The sequence below is a fragment of the Neolamprologus brichardi genome, chromosome 11, assembly GCF_056152115.1.
Source record: "Neolamprologus brichardi isolate AB-2024 chromosome 11, ASM5615211v1, whole genome shotgun sequence".
In the NCBI taxonomy this organism is placed as follows: Eukaryota; Metazoa; Chordata; class Actinopteri; order Cichliformes; family Cichlidae; genus Neolamprologus; species Neolamprologus brichardi.
The window spans coordinates 27,549,402-27,572,107 of record NC_142114.1 but is presented as its reverse complement, the minus strand read 5'-3'; the positions used below and the strand labels follow the sequence as shown (position 1 = coordinate 27,572,107).

Sequence of the window (22,706 nt, the reverse complement as noted above, 5' to 3'; positions counted from 1 at the left end):
TAAGCAGCGGATTCATACAGAAGCCTTTCCTAACATTTCATAGCGAGAGAGATCTCGTGAAATTGTAGAAATGATAACGCTTCCTTTTCAAACAGGATGTTGTTGTAAGATATACACTCGACGTGTTACTACGGGAGATAAAAGCTGATGTTTTTGGTTTGATTTTGGTTGGGAGTATTTGGCTGAATTTCACCGGTGCCACTTGATTTTACAACTAAAGAACTTTAAGGGGATGTAAAGGCACCTTTTCCATATTTTAAATACTTTATTAACATCTGAATATACACAGTATTGATAAAAAATGAATGAAGACTGTATGATGTAGGCAGATGCATTAAATAATTGCAATAGACCAAAAAATGATACATTGTAAATAAAAGCCACTGATTGAGGTCAGTTCTGTTACAGTTTGACCTCCTCACCTGTGTTCTGTTGAAGGCCACGCGGGCAAAGACAGCCTGTGAGATGCCGGCCCGTTTTAGCTCGTCCCTCACCCACTGGTAAATCTCAGAGGAAACCTCTGTGTTCGACGCCACCTGTGGCTCCAGAGGCTTGGTGTGGGAGCTGCGGTTGACGGGTGGGTGGTTGAGGTACTGCTGTGACAGGGATTGCTGCGCCAGCAGCCGGTTCACTGCATACTGCTGGTTGAGGATCTGCGCCATCACGAGCTGCTGGTTGACCAGCTGGGGACTGATGGGTGTGGACACCAAGCCCGGGTGATGCAGACCGGGGAGCTGGGGCTGTCGGCCTCCCGTTTGACCGCCGTGCGGCGGCGGAGCGTGAGGCAGCGGCGGCACCGGCGACGAAGGAGTCTGCTCCGCTGTGCTGCCGGGGATCGGCTGCTGCTGCTGGGAAAAACTCAGGTGGTTGTGGTTGTGGTTAGAGCCGGGCGGGGAGAGGTCGGACAGGCCGTCCATTTCCGCTGGAGAAAGACAAAGAAAAATAGACGCGAACGAACGATTGGCTTAAATTCCACGAAGAAAACAGGAGCGGAGAATGACGTAAAAGCAGATAGCCATCTAACAATCATGAACATCAGTTTAATGGCACCATAGTCATACTCTCTAATCAGAAGAAATGAAACAGACCCGGCCTGCATCGGATCAAACGTTCGCCTCGAGTCAATCGACGCCTGTCAGCTTACATTCCTGTTTACATTATATGAGAAGGGAATTCATTTGTGAAGCTCGCACATATCTAAGAACCAACGAAAAGCAACGGGAGGTTAAAATCTTCCCCCTAACCAGAACTCTCCGCTGGCCTCTTCCTCCCCGCCAATGACCGGGTGAAAAAAAGAGAAAAAACGAAAAAGATGGAAACGCAGATAAAAGAGCCTCATTGTGTTTGACCTGTGTCTCCACTAACCATGCCTTCGAAATTAAGTGCAGAATGTCTGTGGCCTCGTCATGTGAAAAAAAAAATTCTTGTGTGTGTGTGTGTGTAGGTACAGAAATGATATGTGCGTGTTTGTGTGTATGTGCATGCACAGCGGCAGAATCTGATTCTCTCTTTGCATCCTTAATTCTAAAATAAGGAACACAAGCTAGCCAATATGACATATTTAGGGGAGGATGGTTTAAATATAAAATGTTTGGAACGGCGAAGAGAGGAAGGAGGGGTACATCGGAGGACAGAGCGAGCAACCTGAGAAACCCTGTTTGAAACACTGAAACGGTTTTGACTCGAACCGTCTGTGAGAAAAAAAAAAGTCCATGTGCCGTCATTTAATGGCATTTTGGAGATTTTTGCAGCATCTCTTGCTTTGGGAATCTTTAAGTCCATAATGGCTGCTGGGGAATATTTTAAGACAGGTTTAAATTATGTGCTTAGAGGATGAAAACAATGATTTAACATTTAAAGTGCTACCCACAACGAAGTGAACGAGCGTTTGGAGCAGCTGAATGTTTTCAGGTTACCGCCTCTCTTTAAGGAATTCACATATGCTGAGGCTCTTTGCATGTACTATGCCTGAGCGAGTGAGGGGGCAGTATTTAAGAATTCATACGGATGGCAACATTAACACCTCAGAAGTGTGCTGCGGCCTCCACATCCCACAGAAAAGCATCGTATCAGAATGTGAAAAGCATAAATTGCTGTTAAGGGAAGGGGTGTTTTGGGGGGGGGTCTTCAACAAGCTGAATTTTTCAGCAGATGAAAGATTAAGTGCATGGATGTTTTCCAAAAATACCACAATAATCGTGTGTTTGAGCTGCCTGTTTCTTAACTGTCAGCAAGCACAAAACACCCGGCCAAGACGGGTCTATTGAGTGTTTGTCGAAAACAAATGATGTGTGGGGGGGGGGGGGGGGGGGGGGGGGGGGGACACAACAAAAAATAAAAATCTTGGTAATAATCACATCTCTTTCCATAATCCCTGGCATTCCCTGGCTCTGATGGTATGGTGTGCCTTTTCACTCATATGTGAATGTGTGTATGTGCGTGGTGTGCATATGCTCGCTCGCGCAGACTGCTGGGGGGCACACTCGCAACACACAAACACGCAGGCACATGGAGGCATTTCCATGCAAATTGAAAAGAGAAGGGGTGACAGAAGAGCATGGCAGGCCCTGGGAGAAAAAGGCTGCCACAGAAGCGGGAGTCCTCGTGTGGAATCCTGCCACAAAAGAGCCCCGGATTAAACACACAATGGGAATGGGATGTGGGCTGAGGGAGGGAGGGAGTGTGTGTTTGTGACTGGGAGTGAGAGAAAGAGGGAACGAGAAAGAGAGAGAGACACTGACCCAACTCCTGCTCCTATGTTTCCTTCCCTGCGCTCACTCGCTGGCACCCACTTCAGCTGACAGAGAGTACCTGTGACCAGGTACTTGTTCCCCTTGACTTCAGCCTAAAGCTACTCACCGAACGCGATGTGCTGAAGTGAATTCAGAGTCACATAAGACACTGCTTCCAAAACACAAAGGCTTGCTGTGCCCCCCGCCCCCCTCTCTCTCTCGCAGCCTTCATGCTTGGCAGTTCACCAGTGTTTTTTTCTCTCGCTGCCATTTGTGGCCACATACAACAGCCCATCATAAATACTGAGGTTGGACTGGGGCAGGAGGTTTTGCCACGGGCATGTGGTGGGCACCTGAGGCTCACGGGCCAAAGTTTTTGCGTCTGAGGTTTGGCTAACATGGCGTGCGCGCGTGTGAGTTTATCAGAGTGTGTACGAGTACATCCTGAGATGCTATCGCTGCTTCTCTGTGTGCGTACACATCTGTGGTTGGCTTCTTATCAGGATTCGACGTCCTCAGAGAGTTTCATACAAAGAAAAAACACAAATGTGTAGTAATTATTGCTTTTTTTAAAAAAGACAAACATAAATCATTTAGATTGATTCTCAAATTGTAAAGTTTAGTTGTGACCGTGATGGAGATTTCCACGTGAGTTAAAGTTAACAGAGCGATTTTTTTTGTTTTAATCGTGACTTTAAAATGACAGTTTTTGGTTTTTGGATCAAGATTATAATTGTGATTCAGTTTTTGGAAAGTCTGGTCGTTAACGGCAGTTAAGGTCACATTCTGAGTATAAAGGAAAGTTTCTCAAAAAGTGACTGTGTGTTCATCTTTGTGTATTAATCTGTATAATCTCATTACAAGAAACAGGTACAAACAAGGAGAAAGGCCGTAAGGATGTAAGTAATGCTATACTGAGTTTCCACACAATTAATTAATGCCAAAGCAAAGTCCTCTAAAGTGTGCGTGTGTGAGTATTTGTGTGTGCGCCCATGTTGCAACATACCTAGTGCATTGGCACGCGGGCTCTCACGGAGGACACACGTCCCCAGGTACCCCTCCAGCTGGGAGGGTTGACGCATGCCTGAATAGTCAAATAGCGAGGCACGCACACGCACGCACAGACACACACACACAGCATACATTGCAGAGTTGTGAGGAAAGAAAGACAGGGTTAAGGCTTTCTACAATTTGTCTCTCCCACTCCAGCTAAGCAGAAATATGACATTTAAAACATCAGCATTTAAAACGGAGGCCAGACTGGCAGCTGCAGCGCTTCCACTTTTAAGGAACATAAAACCAAAAAGAAAACAATTGTGACAGAAAACGTGTAGGTGTATGCGAGAGAGTACTAAAGTACAGCAGGTCTCGAGTAAATAAAGTTCCCAGTGTATGTTGCCACTTTAACTGATGGAGGGGAGAAAAAAAAAACATCAGATAAGATATGATCACAACACACTATTTGCATGGAAGGCTGTGAAAACATTTTGATATAATATCTGTGTCTATCATCACTGCGAGCAGCAGCAGCACGCTGGTAAAGAAAAAAGATAATGTTCAACAGATTGGTAAAGCTAATATCTCAGCATTAAACCAGCTCACAACAGAGCGCTGTTCTGCTGAATCAAAAGACATAAAAATATATCGCCGTGCTATCTGCAGCTTGGGTGCTACTGCTATTATATAACCTCATTTCCTGGCAGGTCAAAGGGGATTTTTCTGAGATTATATAAAGCATGTGTTGGTAGAAGTTTGATAAGGAAATCTAATTGAATTGTAGACGAGGCCGGCTGAAGGCATCTTTTGCTTTTGTTCACTCACACACACACAAACGAAAAAACAAAACGTCTTGGGTCACTTTAGTGTTGCATTAGTGTTAGTTAAAGCAATAATAGATAAAGCAAAGTTAACACTGTGCTTGCAGTGAGCTTAAATTATTAGACAACAAAATAAAAATGTATTTCTGCTTCATGCAACAGCAGGAAGACAAAGAGACGGTTGGTTAGGGAACATATTGCAATGGTGACTGGTGTGTGTGTGTGTGTGAGAGAATGTGTGTGCAAAGAGACAAAAGTGTGAGCGCCATACTTTGCGCCCCTCCGTTTTGCTTACCCATCATATCTTTTGTCTTCTTGAAATGTTTATACCAGCGCCCAAATTCCTGACACTTCGCCGCCGACACATTTGCATAGTAAGTGCTGTTCACAATGGAGGAAATCATACTCTGAAAGAGAGAGATTGATTGAGGGAGAGGGAGAGAAAACGAGAGAGAGACTTTAGATTCTCATTGTGGAAAATGCAGACATAATAGTAAAGCTTGTGAAACATGCAGTAACACTGTAGCTTGTCAAAACAAATAAAATATAGGGATCGAGTAAAACCCAGCACCAGGGGGGAAAAAAGCTAAGTGAAAAGTATCAGACATGCAGAAATCTGAGATTGTTTTCTTCTACAGGTAAAACAAATTAAATTAAATCAAAGAAGGGGATTTATCTGTTATTAATTAATCAATTACTTTTATTTTTTTTATCAAATGCCGATGAGTTTGTCTGAACTTTTTGGGTCACTCATAAGGTCACCTGAGCTCTACATCTGCTCGCTCCACGAGCATGCGGTGGAGATATTTACCTTTGAAAGGAAAAGAAGATAGCTGCTTATTGAATATCAGCACCTGGGGAGCTCGGCGATGTAAACAGATAAACCTCTTTTATTTCGCGGCTCTTTATTTACACAATCTGTTAAAGACAACGACTTGGAGCAGATTGGGGGCCGCACCGAGCATGTCGTTCTCCGATGCGTACGTGCTCCCGTCTCCCCCCTATGCAGTCGCCTCTTTGCCCTCTCAACATTTACTTCAACCGCTCTCCTTCGCCTGGGAAAAACAAAAGAGCTGTTTTTTTTTCCTCTTTCCCATCCAGTTTCATTAAAATGAATGTTTTAACACCTTGCCGGCCTCCGGGTGAATAGCGAGGTTGGCACAGGAGAAATTGTTTTTGATTGTTATAAATATTCAAAAGAACCAAACCATCTGTTTTCAAATTATAGGTATGCCATCTTTATCATTTTCTATAATATATGCGCTTGGAGGATGGTGGGGGGGAACCTTCTGGCAGAGTAGCATGGCAGTGTGAGCAGAAATGAACAGCCACGGGATGATTCTGGTTCTCTGGCTGCAGCTTTCCACCACAAAAGGAGGTTAAAGGGTGACAGCTGTGCCATCGAAAAGGTCGATCGAACTCTGAACTCCTGACCTCCGGATTAAAGCCGTACGCCGCACCTTATACAGCAGCGCTGCGGCTAAGCTAAGTAAAACTTTAGACATGGCAGCAACGAGCCACCCAAAAGAAACAAGACAGACACAGGTTCCTTTTGTTAAAGAAAAGCAGCAGGTAAGGCTCGATTTTAACCAGCTTCCTCCTACATGAGGAATATTTTCCATTCCTCTGTTTGAGACAGAGAATACCACACAGGAGACGTTATAAAAGCTAGAGCTCTGCGCTAGCCAAGTCTTGGTTCAGTAATATTAAAACCCAGCCGAGGTTGGAAAAGAAGCAATTACATGTTTAGGAAGACATCGAAAAGACACCAACTATCACACACACAATTACTACTGTACCTGCTGGTACCAGGTGGAGTCAAGTTCAACATTCAGCTGCTTATTATTAATATTTCTTTCTTTATTTCTCTTTAAAGGCAAAGTCAGGCAGCTGAGGCGAGTCACATTCGTGCAACTTGTGCCAACCATGCTGCAGTGCATCATCCCGGCATGATGAAAAACAGGAGGGTGAAAAGGTCTGCATTTGGACTTGTACGCTACAACAAAGCAGTCTTTTATCAATATATTGAAAAGCCTTCATTCAGCGGAAGCGCCGACGGAGTTCAGGTTAGGTTTAACGGGTCACACTTTTATGCATGAACTGACTCATTTTTATAGGAAATAGTAGCTGCAAGTTCAAAATTCTCTGGTCGTCCCCACCCAAAGATCCGTCTGCAAACCACATATTTAACGTAAGAAGAATTCGCCGTTAAGTCAGGGGGATAATGAACTCCTCTCCTCCAGCCTGGCATCTTTTATTTACAGTATATCTGGGCTTAGGCGGCTCCAGGCGACAAACAGGAGGCCTGCGAAAGACGCCGTGCTTCTTTCTCCCTCGCTTCCCGTCTTTCTCCCCCATCTCTCTCGCTCCCTCTTTCTCCGCCATCTTTGACACAGATGTTCTAATAAACGCTCCTCATTAATCAGCCCTCTCCCTCAATACATCACTCTACCTCTCACAGGGGGCCCTGCGTGTATGCGAGAACGAAACAACACACACACACCTATTCTCTCCCTCTCCCCACACCGCTCTGTCGCACACACATGCATACGCACTAAGTGAAATCAAGCAGATAACCAGAGCCTCTGCTGCCACTGCGGTGCCAGCGGGAGGGCTGTGCTAGGGCTTGTCAACAGGTAGCATGACTGCGTTTGTGTGTGTGTGTGTGTGTGTGTGTGAGAGTTTGCGGGTGTGTCTCTGTGCATGAGCATGTGTGTGGACCCTTTAAGTGATAGCCATCTGCAGCACAGAGAGCTTATCAGCAAGACCAGGAAGTGGCACTGGGCTACTATCGGTCCCCAACATCTATTCCACTCCCCAACATGGGAGACAGGAAGAGCGAGGAAAGAGAGTGTGTGTGTGTGTGTGTGTGTGTGTGTGTGTGTGTGTGTGTGTGTGTGTGTGTGTGTGTGTGTGTGTGTAAGAAAATAGCAGTGCAGCAGGCAGGTACTGTAGGCACCCAGCTGCTAGTGTTAGAGTGTGGTATATACACACTGGCAAACACACACACATATACAGAGTACAACCCCTGCAGACAAACACACACGGTGCTGTTACACAAACTCACACGAGCACATACACAATTAAACAGCAACACACATTCCAACTTAGCCTGATGTCTTGAATCAGCTGGGGAAAAAAGCGCATCCCATTTGCAACACTGCGCCTCGTCTCTCGCCAACATCTAACAGAGCTCAATTATGGCACATATCCACCTCAACTGGGATGACCCCTCCCCTTCCTTCATTCTAACACACGCACACACACGCACACACGCACACGCACTGGCAGCCAGGTTATGCCTGTGGCAGCCGAGGTGGCGAAGGCCTGCAAAAGATGGCATTTTGATGACTATTTGCTGCTACACGACGCAGCAGCTGGTGCATCAGGGGCCGCCCAGCGAGAGCGAACAGGGGGTGGGCAAGAAGAGGTAGTGGTGGCAATGGGAAAGAGTGGGGTGAGGTGGTGGCGATGGTGAGGGGGTGCGTGGAGGGGGGAAATCTCATTTGTTGCCATAGTTTCTGAGAATATGGGCAAGGGGGATGCTAAGCTTGGTAGCAACCTCAGAAAACAAAATCAGCCTGATTGAGGGAGAAGTTGCATTTCGCAGATGCCTCTCCCAGCTATGAACTGTGAATCCTGAAGCGTGCTTCGTATTTCGCACGGGTCAGGAACAGTTCCTGTAGCAGAATGACGACGGGCTTTAGCGAGCGCCGCATTCTCTTGAGTTTCCTCGAGCCGTTTGTAGGCCGAACACACAAAGCGTGACTCTCCGCTACAAAAGAATGAAACTAAATGTTTGACAAGGCCCCGGACAAAAGAAGCATTTCACAAAATAACGCCCCGCCGCCCTCCCCTCGCCGCTCCGCTCCCCCTCCTCCTCTACCCCCCACCCCTGTCTCTCTTCAGAGCCCTGTTCAGAGGTGGGCTAATTCTCTTTCACTCGCTCGCTGCGATTCTCTCATCTGTTAACCTCTCTTTTCGGTCTGGGATTACGCAGAAGAATATCAAGGAAACACTAATCCTAAAAAGGTGCCAATCTTCTGCTCCCTCCTGCAACGCCCCTTTCTCCTCCCACTCGTTTCTCTCTCCTTTTTTTTTTTTCTGTCAACTCAGAAATCTCAGCGGGTGGGCCAAACGCTTCCTGGCTTCTCACCTTCTCATGAGACTGCACACAGGCGGTGACATCACCGCTCGCGAGGCGGGGAGCCCGTGTATCGAAGCAACGTGCGGATGACCGCGGTCGTAAACCAATCGGGTTTAGGAGGAGCAAACTGCCGCTCCACGGGTGTAACTGGCCACATGCAACCCCACAGAGTAACAGATGTCAAACACCATCGCGGCAGCCATGTTTCAGCGAGGCAGATAGAGATACATGCGAGGAGATCATCAGATTATCGAGCAGCAACGCGGCAAAGCTGCCAAGTTACACGAAAACTTAAAAACTGGATTATTCTTTTTAAGCTCGCCGCCTTACATTTCGACTGTAGCTGCCATAAATCTACAAAGGACGCTGCCATTTAAACGTTGCCGCTGAAATCCAGACTGGCTCGTAAAATACACGAGATATTCGCGAAGAAAAAAAACAAGATCAGATAATTTCAGGTCTGCGGCTCGTCCTCTCTGCAAACCAAAAACAATCTTCAGTTTAATTTGAGACTGGTGTGTATGTCAATATAGCAAAAAATGTGTCTGAGCAGGAGTGTGTGTGCTTGTGTGGTAAATCCTCTGAGCTAGCGTGTGCTCTCTTCTGAGCCGTCTTCACATATGGACCGTAAACAGGGTGATTACCAGACCGGGCTGGGCTCCGCCTGAACGCCACCCAGGGACTCTTTACATCATCAGCGCACTGCTCATGCCCGGCTAAACAGACACACACACGCGCGCACGAACACACGCCGAGAGCAGCAGCTCACTCGCACGCAGCGCAAATGAGGGTCTCCAGGTGACCATACGGTGGCCTAGGAGGAGAGCTGGCTTCGTACTGAAGGCACCTACGCACACGCTCCGATGCGAATACACACACGCGTGCAAAACGCAAATAGCAGTTTCGCATATGCGCTCTGCACGTTGATATACAAGCAAATACACACAGGTGCACACATATCTCGTTGCGCTGTAACTCCCTCACACACGCACATTATTGGCCCCTGTGAGAGATATACTGCCATTTCATTCCATTCACTCCAGAGCTGCCTCTGTGATATACTGACTACACCGCCTGTTAATACAATATCTGCACTGGTGCTTTCTATCCAACCTCCCAGCCGACGGAAAAAAAAAAGAGGAAAAGAAAGACAGAATATAAAACCTAAACATACCTCCAGCCTGAAATGTTGAGAGTGAATCAAATGAGAAAAGAACAAAAAGCATCCAGATCGTTCTGGGCCCGGGCCAGTGTTTATCTCACAGTAACCATACGTTCAACAACACCTCTGCTTTTTGGCTGCTGGTACATCGAGTGTGTGTGTGTGTGTGTGTGTGTGTGTGTCGTGGGTGGCAAAAGAAACAAACAAAAAAATATCAAGAGGCAAACAAATGACAATAGCCATTGATTTGATTTTCTATGCTGATTCTCTTTTGTGATCAAACTCACGGCATTTGATAAGTTAAAGATAAAACACGGAGGTGATGGACACAGTGGTGTTTGTTTAGTTGTGCGGTATGATAGAAGGGTGTAGGGTTGGGCTTTTTGTTTTGTTTTTTGTCTATTTTTTGTTTTTGGAATAAGCAGTTTGGTCTTCAGCACCTGTGATAAAGGACATTCTTTAGCCAGAGAGCTCTGATTCATGTCTTTGAGTAACTCCTTGAGGGCGTTTCTTACTGTAGAGTGGCTCCATTGCTCGGGCGGCAGGTCCTCCAGCTTAGGACAACTGTGAAGAGAGAGGAGACACACAGGGGTTTGGGGTGGAGGGGTGACAGGGAGGATAAGGATGGGGAGAAGAAGAAAGGGATGAGTGTGAGGAAAGGACAGACAGGGATAGAAAGGAGAAGGGGGGAAAGAGTAGAGCATGAAAACAAATTCAGATGGAGACTGAGACAGGAAGGCAGCAGCTTTGATGGCATCTTCAATGAAATGCTAAAATTCACAATCTTGCAACTGAGTATAGACATTACACATGTGGATTACACACTGAACTATGGAGGTATTTTTGTGCAACTTCAATCCAGCATCGTAGACCTTAAAAATCTCGCTGCATCTTAAATCACATATTTTCACATTTACATTTGATATTTCAAGTGTAACGGTCAGAAAGCTGGGTGTGAAGCGCCGTCCACGTCTTACTCTTAGAGGTTGCCAGACGGACGGAAAACCAAACAATCTGCAGCTTTTGGAAAGGGTCAGCAGGTGTCGTGATGTTAATACTGGCTAGCTAAGAGTCGAAGCTTTTTTGCTACTCTGAAAAATAAAACCACACACTGAACGTGTTGGTTTTGTGTGAAATTTTCATTAGAAGAAATTACTATTGTGTACTAATACAAAACGCAGATAATTATAGTGAAATCTTGCAAATGACATATCTAGTGAGTATACAATGCTACCCCGCTGAAAATGCACAGTATCCAGCGTGTACAACATAAAAGCATAAGAAAAATTTAAGAGTCGAGATTTGTTTTCTTCAGTCTACTCCTAAAACAGTAAAACGTCGGCCTAATATCTGAAAAACCTGTGGACATTATCACCTGCAGCCAGTGGATATTTTATTGTAGCATCATTTCAATGCTTTTGCTATTCGATTTGTCAGAAAACATAACAAAAATGTCTCAAATCGCATGTTAAAATTGTTGTGTTCTGTTTTCTAAAAACAAGAGAAAAGCACCAAATCCTCAGCCAGGAGAAGACGCTTGAACCTTTTTCATCATTACTCCTGATTAATTTTCTGTCAGTCAACTCGACTGATCATTTCCCCGCTAATCAAGTGCTGAGCTGAAAATTCTGGAAGCAAATCGCTCTCCCCAAAAACAAAGGTGTCAAACACAGTTTGCAGCATTTCGCCTGACCCCGGTTGAGGAACATACACATGCATACGTGGAGAAATTGGCTGGCTTGCATCAGATAGGCAGAGCAGCAAAGACAGAGAGGAAACCGGAGAGAAAGCGAGCTGAACGCACACGGGTCCCTGCTCGTTTTTCCTGCTGCAAGCGCCCCTCCAAGACAGACAGATTTCATTTGGCGCATCAAGCAGATGCATCTGGAGATTGCTCTGTCTCTCTCTCTCCCACTCTCTGTATCTGCCTGCCTCGATCTCTCCCCCTCTTTCATATTCTCTCTCTCTCTCTCTTTTTCTCTCTCTCCTGATTGTTCTGATTAGTTAATTACTTTATACAACACATCTGCTGGATTGATGCATGAATTATACATCAGCTGCATGTGGCGACTATTATTTCGTGTTACTTCTACCTTCCTGGCTTGTTGTGCTCGGCGAAACAATTTAAGGTGTTACTGGCGAGATTTCTGCTGCAGTCGGGGCGGGGGGGCTTTAAGAGTTTGGCGGCGTGGGTAAGAAAAGGGGGGAAAAACAAATACAAACCAATAACAATATTGACAATTGCGTATATACGGCGTAATCGAAATGAAGCTGTATATCAAACAGACTGTCTGTGCTGCAATCGCGAGCTGCAGAGACACCGACTGAATTCTGGGTGTTTGAAAACGTAAAATATATTTACGTGGTGGGCGGAAGCAGAGAATAACTCAACTGGGCTCCCGTGACTTTGTGTGTGTTTCGCATTACACTTACCGCTGAATTACTTTACGTTAAACCTGGCTCGAGACGTGAATAAGAGAGCGGTGAGGGTGCATGAGATGCTGTGTGTGTGTGCTTGTCCATAAATCTGTCAGCCGGTGTGTTGGAAATGTTATGAGCGAGGAGAACAGAAAAGGGATGCACACCACATCTGCTGCTAAGAAAACATACACATGCACACTCTAACACACAAACAATGGATTTTCCAGAACACCTTAAACTGCTCCAGCAGCTAGAAAGCCTCTGGGGAGACGGAAGTGAACGAGAGGAGGGAGAGTGGGAGAGAGAGAGAGAGGGGCAGCGGAGAAAGACAGCTATCCATGCATTCAGGGGCTAGCAAGCCGGAAATAAACACAACCTTCTGTAGTCTGGCTGGTGGACGTGTTCACATCAGTCGCCGTGCCTGTGTGTGTGCGTGAGCGCTTCATTGGTGGAGGTGGGTGGTGATGGTGTTGGTGGCGGGGGAAACAGAAGGAGAGGGAAGAGAAAAGGAAGAGGCAGAGCGAGGTAGAAAAAGAGTAGAAACAGCTCTCCAGAGGGTTGCAGAACACTGGGTTAGCGTGCAGCTGGCACAAGCCTCCACACCAGAGCCAGTCGGCTGTTTGTGCGCGCGCATGTGTGTGTCCATGAGTGCATATGAAGCTGTTTGTGTCCGTGTCTATAAATGCTTGTATGCCGTGTGTATAAATATGACAAAGCCTCACACCTACAGAGAATAATTTAGCATACAATATGGTGAGCAATGACAGGAGAAAGCTAGCAGTCTTCAGTATAGTAAAGGTTTCATCTTCATCATTCACAACGTTAGACTCAAAAGAAATATATTTTGCCTAAAATATCCGCTGCAGCCAGGTTTATTTATGGAACTATTTCAGGTGAGTCATTTTTAGCCACGCAGTCACCGACCACATTCGTTTATTTGGGGTTTTTTTGGAGCTGAAGCAGAGCTTGGTTTAAAAACGGTTATTTACTTATCATATTTCACGTTTCCACTGCAAAATGTTAAAAATCACTCGGCGGTTAATTTCATTGCATCACTTCTCAGCTGTGGATAAGCTAGATTGTTAGCAAGAGCTCGAATTCTCCGGAATCTGTGTTCTGATCAATTAATCAGTGGTTTTATTTTTGGTTTATGAATGGGTTTTTCCCACTTCCTGGGAACGGCCAGTCTGAGTAATAATGTTATTCTCGGTATTAAACACATAAACTGGCACATGCTATATGTGTTATTGCTAGAAGCAGAGATTGAGAGATTGAGATTGAGATTACACTTACACATACATTTCAAGAGAGAGTTCATTTAAAAAAAGCCTAATTTATGTATTTTTAATTCAGCCTGCTGTGGTATTTATCTAACAGATTTTGGTGTGAACTGTCCAGTTTGCGAGATGTCAGCTGATGTCCCGTTTGAATCATGGTCAATTCACACAACAGCAAAGAAGCTAGTAGTAGCAGAGCTTTTAAGGTAAAAACAAAGCTTTTTAAAAGCCTTAATTTAGGACAAAGTCAAGAAAAAAGATTTTAGATTTTAAACAAGTCTTGAAAATCACGCTTATTCACAAAAATGCTTCAAAATAACCACCCAAGTAAGTGCCTGCATGTGTTTCAAGATGGCTGCCAAGTTGCTTACTTGAAGGACTTGTGACACATTTGAAAAGTTGACCATCTCTCTTTCCAGAAAACCCCCCCAAACACTTTTAACTACAGCCGTTCACTGTGTCACTCTCAAGAGGCTTATGCTAGTGACAAAAACACCAGCACATGTAATAAACAGTGTGATAAACACTGACGCTAGCTCCTTTGCCTGAGTTGTACTGTTTGCTAGCTGCACCAATCTTTTGCGTGGCGGATGTAGACAGCAAAAAGAAAATAGTTCCTACATGAAACTACTCACAGCTAGGCTGGTGGACTGTTTTGAGCAACCAGGTTATGGTTTCTGGAAATCCATATTGCTGCTGAGTTTTGTTTAATTATGTATTCTCTTGGCATTTTTGCACCGATGAGAAGAAGACATTTCTACAACCAATATATCTTCAAAACGCTGAAACTCACATCGAAATGATCTAGATGGATAAACAGCGCAACAGATCAGAGGGGGGAAATGCTAATGTGATCATGACTAACTGTTCTCTTCAAACACAGTTTTGTGGTTAGCGCTCAGGTAAGAATATGTATGAACATGTGCACACATTCTGGGCTGGTGCAAGTGTAAATATTCCAGTAAACATGTGCCCAAACTTGTGGATTGGTTGCTTACCTGTGCAGCTGGATCTTAAGTGTGACCACGTGGTAGACGTCCTGCAGCATGTCTGCCACTGTGGCGTCTGGTGCGTCTGTCACATATGACAGTGGGACGGGGTTCCACTTCCCCACCTGAATCATACCTGGATGACGCAAAACACATGCAGGCACACGTAAATATGGGCAAAAATGTGGAAACGCATGAAAAAAATCACAGATTTGCAAACAAAAGCACAACAATGGACACGGAAGCGAATAAATCAGCACGAAGCTCGCTTTCACTGTTCATTTTAAAGCCGTAAACATGCACGGTAGCAACGAAGCCACGCGTAGATACCCCCAGAAGCATTCCGGTGCCATAAATGCTCTTTATTTCCTTAATTTTCACTGAAATCGCAACAACCACGCAGGAATTTTTCCTGAGAGTGCTTTTAAAACAGTGGCAGCCCGCACAGCAGAAAGAGAGATGGAAGACTGCTCATGAGAAAGGTGGCCTAGCATGTGTATGTATGTGCAGCGTGATGGGCAGCCTATAATAAAAGAGCATGCGTCGAGGCACCTTGAAACAGCCGCACTCAGCCTACGTGTGCTCAAGTGCAATTAGCAGACCCTTTCCTCCACCTGCCCCTCCCACCCACTGTCACCGAGGGTATATGTATATAAATATACAATATGAGCGCTCGAGTGAATGTGCATGTAAACATTTTACTGTGCAGCTAGCCTCTGTGAGAGTGCGAGGATACCTCTGTGTGGGAATATGTAGCGTATGACCCCTGGGAGACTTTCTGGGATCAGTGTCAGGTTGTGTTACTGTGGCTTCAGATCTGCTGGCGGTAGGCTATTATGGTCGCAGAGTGTATGTGTGTGTGTGCACAAGCACCAGCATGTCAGAAAAGACGCTGATAAGCATAAAAGAAGAGCGTCAGATCAGAGAAGAGATGACAATGATGAGAGTGGGTGAGCGCTCACCTTTGGCCTGGGCTGCTGAGCTGTGGGAGTAGCCCAGTGACAGCAGGGCCATCTCGATGAGCTGGTTGAAGAGCATGTCCTTGCGCACCAGGACGAATTCAGCGTGCTCCTCCTTGCTGTCAAAATCCATGGGATTCTCGTAGTGCTCGACCACACAGAACACAGGCAGCATGTTGCCTGCGGACAAAGAGACACAAGCCATTTCTTCACCTGCAAAACTCTGACCTTCACTCCTCTGTTTGCAGAGGAATGGGATTAAAATTTAGTGCAGATGATTAAGTTACACTGAGGTTGGCCGTCGAGGGATTAGAAGTGAACATCCAGGTTTAAGCTCCGAACACAAGTTTGGACCACAAAGGCATATTTCATCTTTTATAGGACACCTTCACCTCGTTGTCCCATTGCCAAACTCCATGATCAGCTTGAGGGATCAAATATTACTTGGGTGCATAATTTTAGTCACAGAATTTGCTTCGTCTTTTAAGAAATCGCCCTCTTTTTTCTTTCTTGTCTCTCCATTTCCATCATCTCCCCCCTGATGCTTTTTGCTCCAAATTCCCATTTTCAGATTCATTTTAAATGTTGTAGCATTCCTTCGTGTTGCCTAAAGCTTTAAGATGATGACATAATATTGCAGAGGTGTTGCACTATGGCCTGCACTGTTTGGCATTGCATGTGACAAGCAAAAATATACTGTATATTAGACAGAATGATAACCTTAAGCGCGTGTGAACAAACATGCTGCAAAAAACAGAAAGTCTCGTCTCTCTTTTTGGCACAATACACAGTTTATTCACTGTCAAGGTGCTGGGATCACATTAGCCTTTTTCCCCCCTGACTGCCAACCCAAAATCGTCTTCCCATGATGCAGCGCTTCAAATCCCGAGCCACCTCTGCGCCCTGAGGTTTACGAGTCTGAGTCAACAGTGGCTCTGCTGTTAGGTGCAATGAACAATCCTTGTCCAAAGACTGTCAAATGTTCAAGGGACCAACTGTGCAAATATCATCCAATATGCCATTTTGGCTAAAATAACAGGCGTGAAATTTAGACTTTGAGGGCACAGGGGCGGCTTGGCCTTTTGAAGTTTTAGTCTGAATAAAAACAGAAAGTCAAAATTATGTCAAAGTACTGATTGGAGGTAATCTTTCGCTTACTGTACTTAAATAAACGTAAATGTTGTCTGTTTCCCCACTTTTTCAGTAGGTCTCTGCTCTACCTGCTGCCACCTGGGAACGTTTCTTTACATACGCTGTAAGTGCAGATAGAAATGATAAACATTGCCATATTTTCTAATCCCAAGCATTCCAGAAGATGCACACAGCTCTGGCAAAACAATCAATAAGCCAACAGATGCAAAAGAATGTGCTGAAAGAGCTGCTTTTCTCCTCCCCTGATTTTAATAGATAAAGATCTAACAATAAAGACTGCTGTGCAGGTTCATTTGGGGGATCAATACTGGCTTTGTTTCCAGGGAGCCCAGAGAGGGCTGCGGTAAATAGTGTTTCGGGCTCGGACACAATGCCCACTGTGGGCCCTCTACGAAGCCTCCGTGGCTGACCGGCCGACTCTCTCTGCCGCTTCGCTCTTTTCTAAAATTTGACAAAATTTAAAGGATGAGAGGAAAAGGAAGAGGAGGGGAGGGCAAAGAGGATGCTTGGAGGAGCAAACGTTGTAGGAGGCCAAGAGAAGCAGAGATGATGAAGGTGAGAAATTAGGCTCTCTCAGCTGGTGTGCAACACGTAGATAAAAAGCAGCGAATAAGAGAAATGGCCCATCCGAGGACACTCGCGCAGCTACATTCCAAGACTTCCTTAGTCCCTGTCGGCCAAAGAAAACCAAACCAGCCAAGCAAACAAACATTTGAGCCCTCGCAGCCAAGTGCTATTACAACTCCAAACCTGCAGGATTTCGAACTCAAAAAAAAAAGAAAGAAACATAATCATAAAATGAAGGTTCACATATTGGATGGCTTTGCCCGGCGTGTTTTTCACAAGATGACACTGGTTATATTAAAAAGCTATGTCATAATCTCAAAGTAAAGGCTCCCTTTAAGCAGCAATGGCTCTTAAAGGACTGAAACTTTCCCTTAATAAACAAATGTCAGAGCAGGAGTGCCAGGGTTGGAGAGAGCAGCAGTGACACAGCGCTATGCAGCACGGCACAGGAATAATTCTCACAGTGCTCTTCTATTAGCTATTGTCTGGGCAAATAAGTGGGAGTGTGTGTGTGTGTGTGTGTGTGTGTGTGCTGAGATGACTAAAGAAGCATTGTAAAAAGGTTTAAGAGTTTTGGAGAGCATGCAGGGGTGGTGGTGGGTGGAAGGTGCTGTGTGTGTGTGTGGGAGGGGGCCTATTTAAACTGCATTTAAATTACTTTCCTCTTTTTACATTGGTTATGTTTCCTCTCAGTCATTACAAACACACGCAGAGCTGCGTATACTTTACTGCGACTAACATTTAACACCTTCAAGATTATCTTGTTGTGTATAAAGGACAACTATATGAGATGTCATAAAATAAGGCCTGAAAGTAAAGGGTTATTTTGAATTTAAAATAATTTTGTCTGTAAAATAACGAAAAGTTTTTTTCTTAAAAGAAAAAAGCAGTGAAAACATTTTCAGATCGTTTGTTTTTCCTACCAACACTTAAACCCCCTAAAATATTCAGTTTTCTGTCATATAAAAGAAATAAAAGCAGAAATTATTCTAATTTTAGACGCACATATTTGGGATATGTGCTCGATCACTTGATTTGTGATTCATTTTCACCTGTGTGATTAACGCACAATTTTCCAGGACCCAGAGGGAAGTCTTCAAATTGATTATTTTGCCAATAAACACTCCAAAAAACAAAAAAGAAAACACCAATCTGAGATATTAGGAACTATAAATGTTTACAATTATTCTCAATAAATTCCTTTTGAACCGTCTTTCTTACCTTTCTTATGGCAGGTCTTCAGCAGGTGGCTGGTGGGTTTGTACGGGACCCCTCCGAGTTTGGTCCCGGTGCTTCCCAGCCTGGCCCGGCCCAGGGGGCTGCCGTTCTGCTCCAGCCGGGGCAGCTTGGCCGGCGGGGCCTTGGCGTCTGCCATGCTGTTGACCAGCTCTGAGTTCTCCTTGCCCAAACACGTCTCGCTGAGATGTTCCATCATTCTCAGCACCTCAGCTCACTATCACCTGGGGGAGGCAGAAACAACATATAATCAGCTGCCAGGGGAGACATGTGTGTGGCATAAAAGAAGCAGGAGAATGAAGAGTTGCCATGTGATACGAAAGGAGCGATGAGCGCGAAATCTTTTGTGTTGATATCACTGACATGTGAAGATGCGAAGGGACATTTTTATAGAGCAAAAAAAAGTCCTTTAAGTAATTGAGACCTCTGAAAACGGACCCATTACGGCAGTAACCGTCAATTCGCCTCGGTTATGATGACTCGGGCCACGGTGATGTCATCTTGCTGCTGTAATGTTCCCATTTTTTAACGCATGTATTATGTATGGGTGTCCCGCTAGAAATTCCCATGCGAGCGGAGGCAAACAGGCCGAGGTTTTAGAGCAAATACATTAATTTGCTGGGAGATTCCACTTCAATAAATACAGCACAGTTCAAGGAACAAGGTTGTGCTGCGGAGCACGCACGGAAGGGGAAACTAACGTAATTCAGTTTGTGAGTCACTTTGTGTGGCTTACCATTCGTGACGCAGCTTGGAGGAAAGAAAAAGAAAGAAGGCAAAAGGCCGCACCGTCATTTTGTTGTGACAGACAAACAAAATCAGTTACAAGCTTTTACAGGTGTGAACTTTATTTTTAGATTCTGCAAGTGCAGCGAAACACCCGTGGCGAGCAATGAGTTTACAACTTTAGGATGTGGGGGGGGAGAAAGCAGCTTGAGGAAACTCCAAAACAGGCAGTAGCTGACTCATGAGGGTAGTCATCTAAAGTGGGAAAGAAAAGGGAGGAAGAGACAAAAAGGAAAGATGGAGGATGGCTGCTTTACCCACAGGTGTGCTTACACACACAAACACACACACACACACAGCTTCCTACATCATCTGAAGTGCTCGGGCAAAGTTTGAAAATCTGATCAATAATAATAATAATATGAATAATATTAGGACACAACAGAAAAATAATTATTCGTGGTGGTTAGTGGGTGCCGGTGGACTGAACTGGAATGCTGTCGTCAAAGAGTGAAAAGGGCAAAATCATCCACCCCCACTCAAAAGATCATGAACTCCTCGATTCATAACATCCAATGAAGCAACTAATTCCCCACAGAGAGGGAGCCAAAGGAATCCAGACCCGGATACAGTCTGGATCCAGGTCAGGATTTTTATATGACCTTAAAACACAAAAACTCTTTCAAGTTTTTACCACTTATTATTATTCAATTTTTTAAAAAAAATCCAATAAAAAAAAAAAGTAATATTATAAATAAAGCTACCCAACAATATAGAAAATAATTAAATTAGTCTTTTGATGCAAAATAAAGTGCTATGTACACTATTGAATCAGCAAATATGATAAGATGATGTATATTTTTCTGCATTATCAATATTTTAACTGTAAGTACCTAAAAGTACTGCTAAAGTTTTAGTACTTGTAGATTTTGACTTAAATAAAGAGTTTAACCACTTTAAAAGAGTTTCTTAATACAAAACAAGTCACAATCAATTCATCAAACACTGCTTTCTACAAGGCCCCCCCTTGCTTTGTTCTGGGCCACCCCATTTACAAAAATCCTGGACGCCCCTGCTCAAAGGGGGGTGGGAGTTAAGAGAGGAGAAGTTGAGTTTAAAAAAAAAGAAAGAAAAGAAATAGAAAAGAAAAAAAAACTTCAAACCAACCTGAACCGCAGCACTTCAGCACTGGAGAGCATATAACACCGGCTGGAAAACGCTTCTTCTTCAAGTTTGGCCAGGGTAGAAAAGATAGAAGAAGAAAAAGGAAAAAAGAAAGAAACCCCCCCTCCCCAAAAACAACTCCCGGTTCCTCTCTTGTTATCTCTCTACGTGTGCATGACAGCGAGGGGTTCCCAAAATCAGTGTTTAAAAAGATGCTTTCTCCTGCTCTTCTTGGCGGAGGACTGGCAGGCGGTGCGAAAAAACAACAACAACCCGGGTCTGTGCAAGGGAGGACGAGGTCGAGATGGACCGTGATAGGCGAACATTGGTAAGCGGTTGTGCGTGTGCGGCAGGAGCGGAGAGAGACAGGAGTGTGCAGCCCTGACGTTACAGCCAATTCCGTCCAAGTGGAGGAAAAAGGACGGCAACGGAAAGCGTTAAAACCGGCGACATTTAGCAACGCTCACAAGTGAAGGCGACTTCGGCTTTAGTTCGCAGCACAACATCCAAAACGGCGAGCAGGCAGCCGCGCAGTACGGCCAGCACGAACCACAAGCACCTCGGACACAGTTGTAACAACAACAACCGCCGCCGAGACCTAACAAACCCTCGCTGCGTGTGTTCACGGAGGGACTACGGGAAAAAATAGCTCAGCGTCGGCTTAGCTAGATTTGACTGCCGGCAGACTGAGAGAGAGCAAAAATACTAAGAAGCGACTGTGTGAGCTTGCCATGGAGGCGATGTGGAGACGATATGCGGACAGTCGAAACAGGTTCGCAAAATAAAACAAGGAGAGGGGGGTCAAAAAGTGCGGTTTACTTTCCGATGCCGAGGATGAATAAGGCTCGCTGTGGATGCATAAGAGAGCTGCCTTGATAGTAATAGTAGGAGGTGTCCTGTTGGCTGGGGATTGGCGTCCGGACGGAGCTCCTCTTTCTCTCTATCTCCCTCTCTGTCTCTCCCCCTCTCACTCCGTCTCTCCCTCTCTGTCCCCATTAAATTATTAGTTGTATTGACTCATCACTCCCCCCTCTCCTCTCCTCGCTGCTGGTGCTGCCGCTGCCTCTGCTTTCCTTCTCTCCTCCTCATTTCAAATGGCGTGGTAAGAGGGGGTAAAAAAAATAGGGTAAAAAAATAGAAGAAAGGATGGGGATGTGTGTGTGGGAGAGAGAGAGCGCAGGAGATGGGGTGTAAAGTGTGTGAGAATAAGAGAAAATAAGAGGAATAATCCCCTCACACACCACCAGCACCAGCAGCTTCCCTATTAAAATCAAAGAAGATTATTCCTCCGCGTCTCAGGCAGGAAAAGTCCTGGCGGAGACAAAGTGGAGAAAGTGGACCGGGAGCGAAAGCACACACACATAAACACACATGCATTCACACACACTCACTAATACACACACAACGGGGAGGAACGGTGGTGCGATTTCCGGCTGTGCGCGCAGGAATTTTTAATCAGCTTGATTAGAGTGAGGCGGTCCTGCATTTATTACCGAGTAACACACAGATGCTCACACACACACGCGCGCGCGATACCTTAATTTATGATGTGTTTTATTTATTTATTTATTTCAGGACTTTACTTTGGGCCAAATGTATAGTTTTTGTTTGACAAATTAATCTACATTCAGATGGAGTCAGAATAGCAAAATAAGGAAGGTGGCTGGGCCTTTGAGACAAACTGAAATCAAAAAGTAAAAGTGAGAAAAAATGTAACAAATGCTGTGTTTGCAAAAAACAAAAACCGTTTATTTAAAACTCCAAAATAATCTCATAACTAGGAATAAAAATAATTTTTTTGCAGAGTAGAAATATTGTTTGGAGTTTGATCCAAACCATACACCAAATATATTTAAGGCCACTTTAAATGACCTCAGGATGCAAATATGATGGCTGACCATAACTGACCCTGCTTCAGGTCTGAGCTTCAACATGAACCATTTTTGCTTTGTCTCACACACATAAGTACCTATTTTGTGCATTTTCCTATTGTTTATCTGTTTATCTTGGCAGATACACATTTCCAAAAGATATTTTTAATCTCAAGAGTCATATTTTCCTAGTTAAATAAAGACTAAATAAAAATATAAAACTAAATACGCTACAAAGTAATATAAGAAATTACACACATAAGTCTAAAAAGCAGATAATAGCTTTATTTCAAATAAAAAGTGACTACATATTAATATATTTATTTACATTTTCCACCCTTACAGCAATAATATACAATTTAGACTCATATTTTTGTATTAATATGTACGTTGGTTGTTTATCAACTTGAATATTAAGCTTTAGTGATTTCTCAGGGCTATTATTGACTTATTGCTTTGTAAATAGTACAAGTAATACACTTTTTA

General features: G+C 44.5%; 1 protein-coding gene across 3 annotated transcripts in view; it reads right to left on the bottom strand.

Annotated features, from left to right (window-relative positions):
- satb1b (SATB homeobox 1b) overlaps positions 1 to 22,706 on the bottom strand; it is a 57,049-nt gene that overhangs the window by 24,905 nt on the left and 9,438 nt on the right. The window contains exons 1-8 of one of the 3 annotated variants that reach the window (XM_087848464.1): positions 20,353 to 21,500; positions 18,445 to 18,683; positions 15,508 to 15,684; positions 14,555 to 14,681; positions 10,299 to 10,422; positions 4,845 to 4,956; positions 3,739 to 3,816; positions 423 to 922 (exon numbers count right to left, since the gene is read on the bottom strand). In XM_087848464.1, coding sequence (XP_087704590.1) covers positions 423 to 922; positions 3,739 to 3,816; positions 4,845 to 4,956; positions 10,299 to 10,422; positions 14,555 to 14,681; positions 15,508 to 15,684; positions 18,445 to 18,658 — 1,332 coding nt within the window. In that variant the 5' untranslated portion in view covers positions 18,659 to 18,683; positions 20,353 to 21,500. Of the gene's footprint in view, positions 1 to 422; positions 923 to 3,738; positions 3,817 to 4,844; positions 4,957 to 10,298; positions 10,423 to 14,554; positions 14,682 to 15,507; positions 15,685 to 18,444; positions 18,684 to 20,352; positions 21,501 to 22,706 lie in introns of those variants that run through there. The other 2 variants (XM_087848466.1, XM_087848465.1) reach the window with 2 other exon arrangements.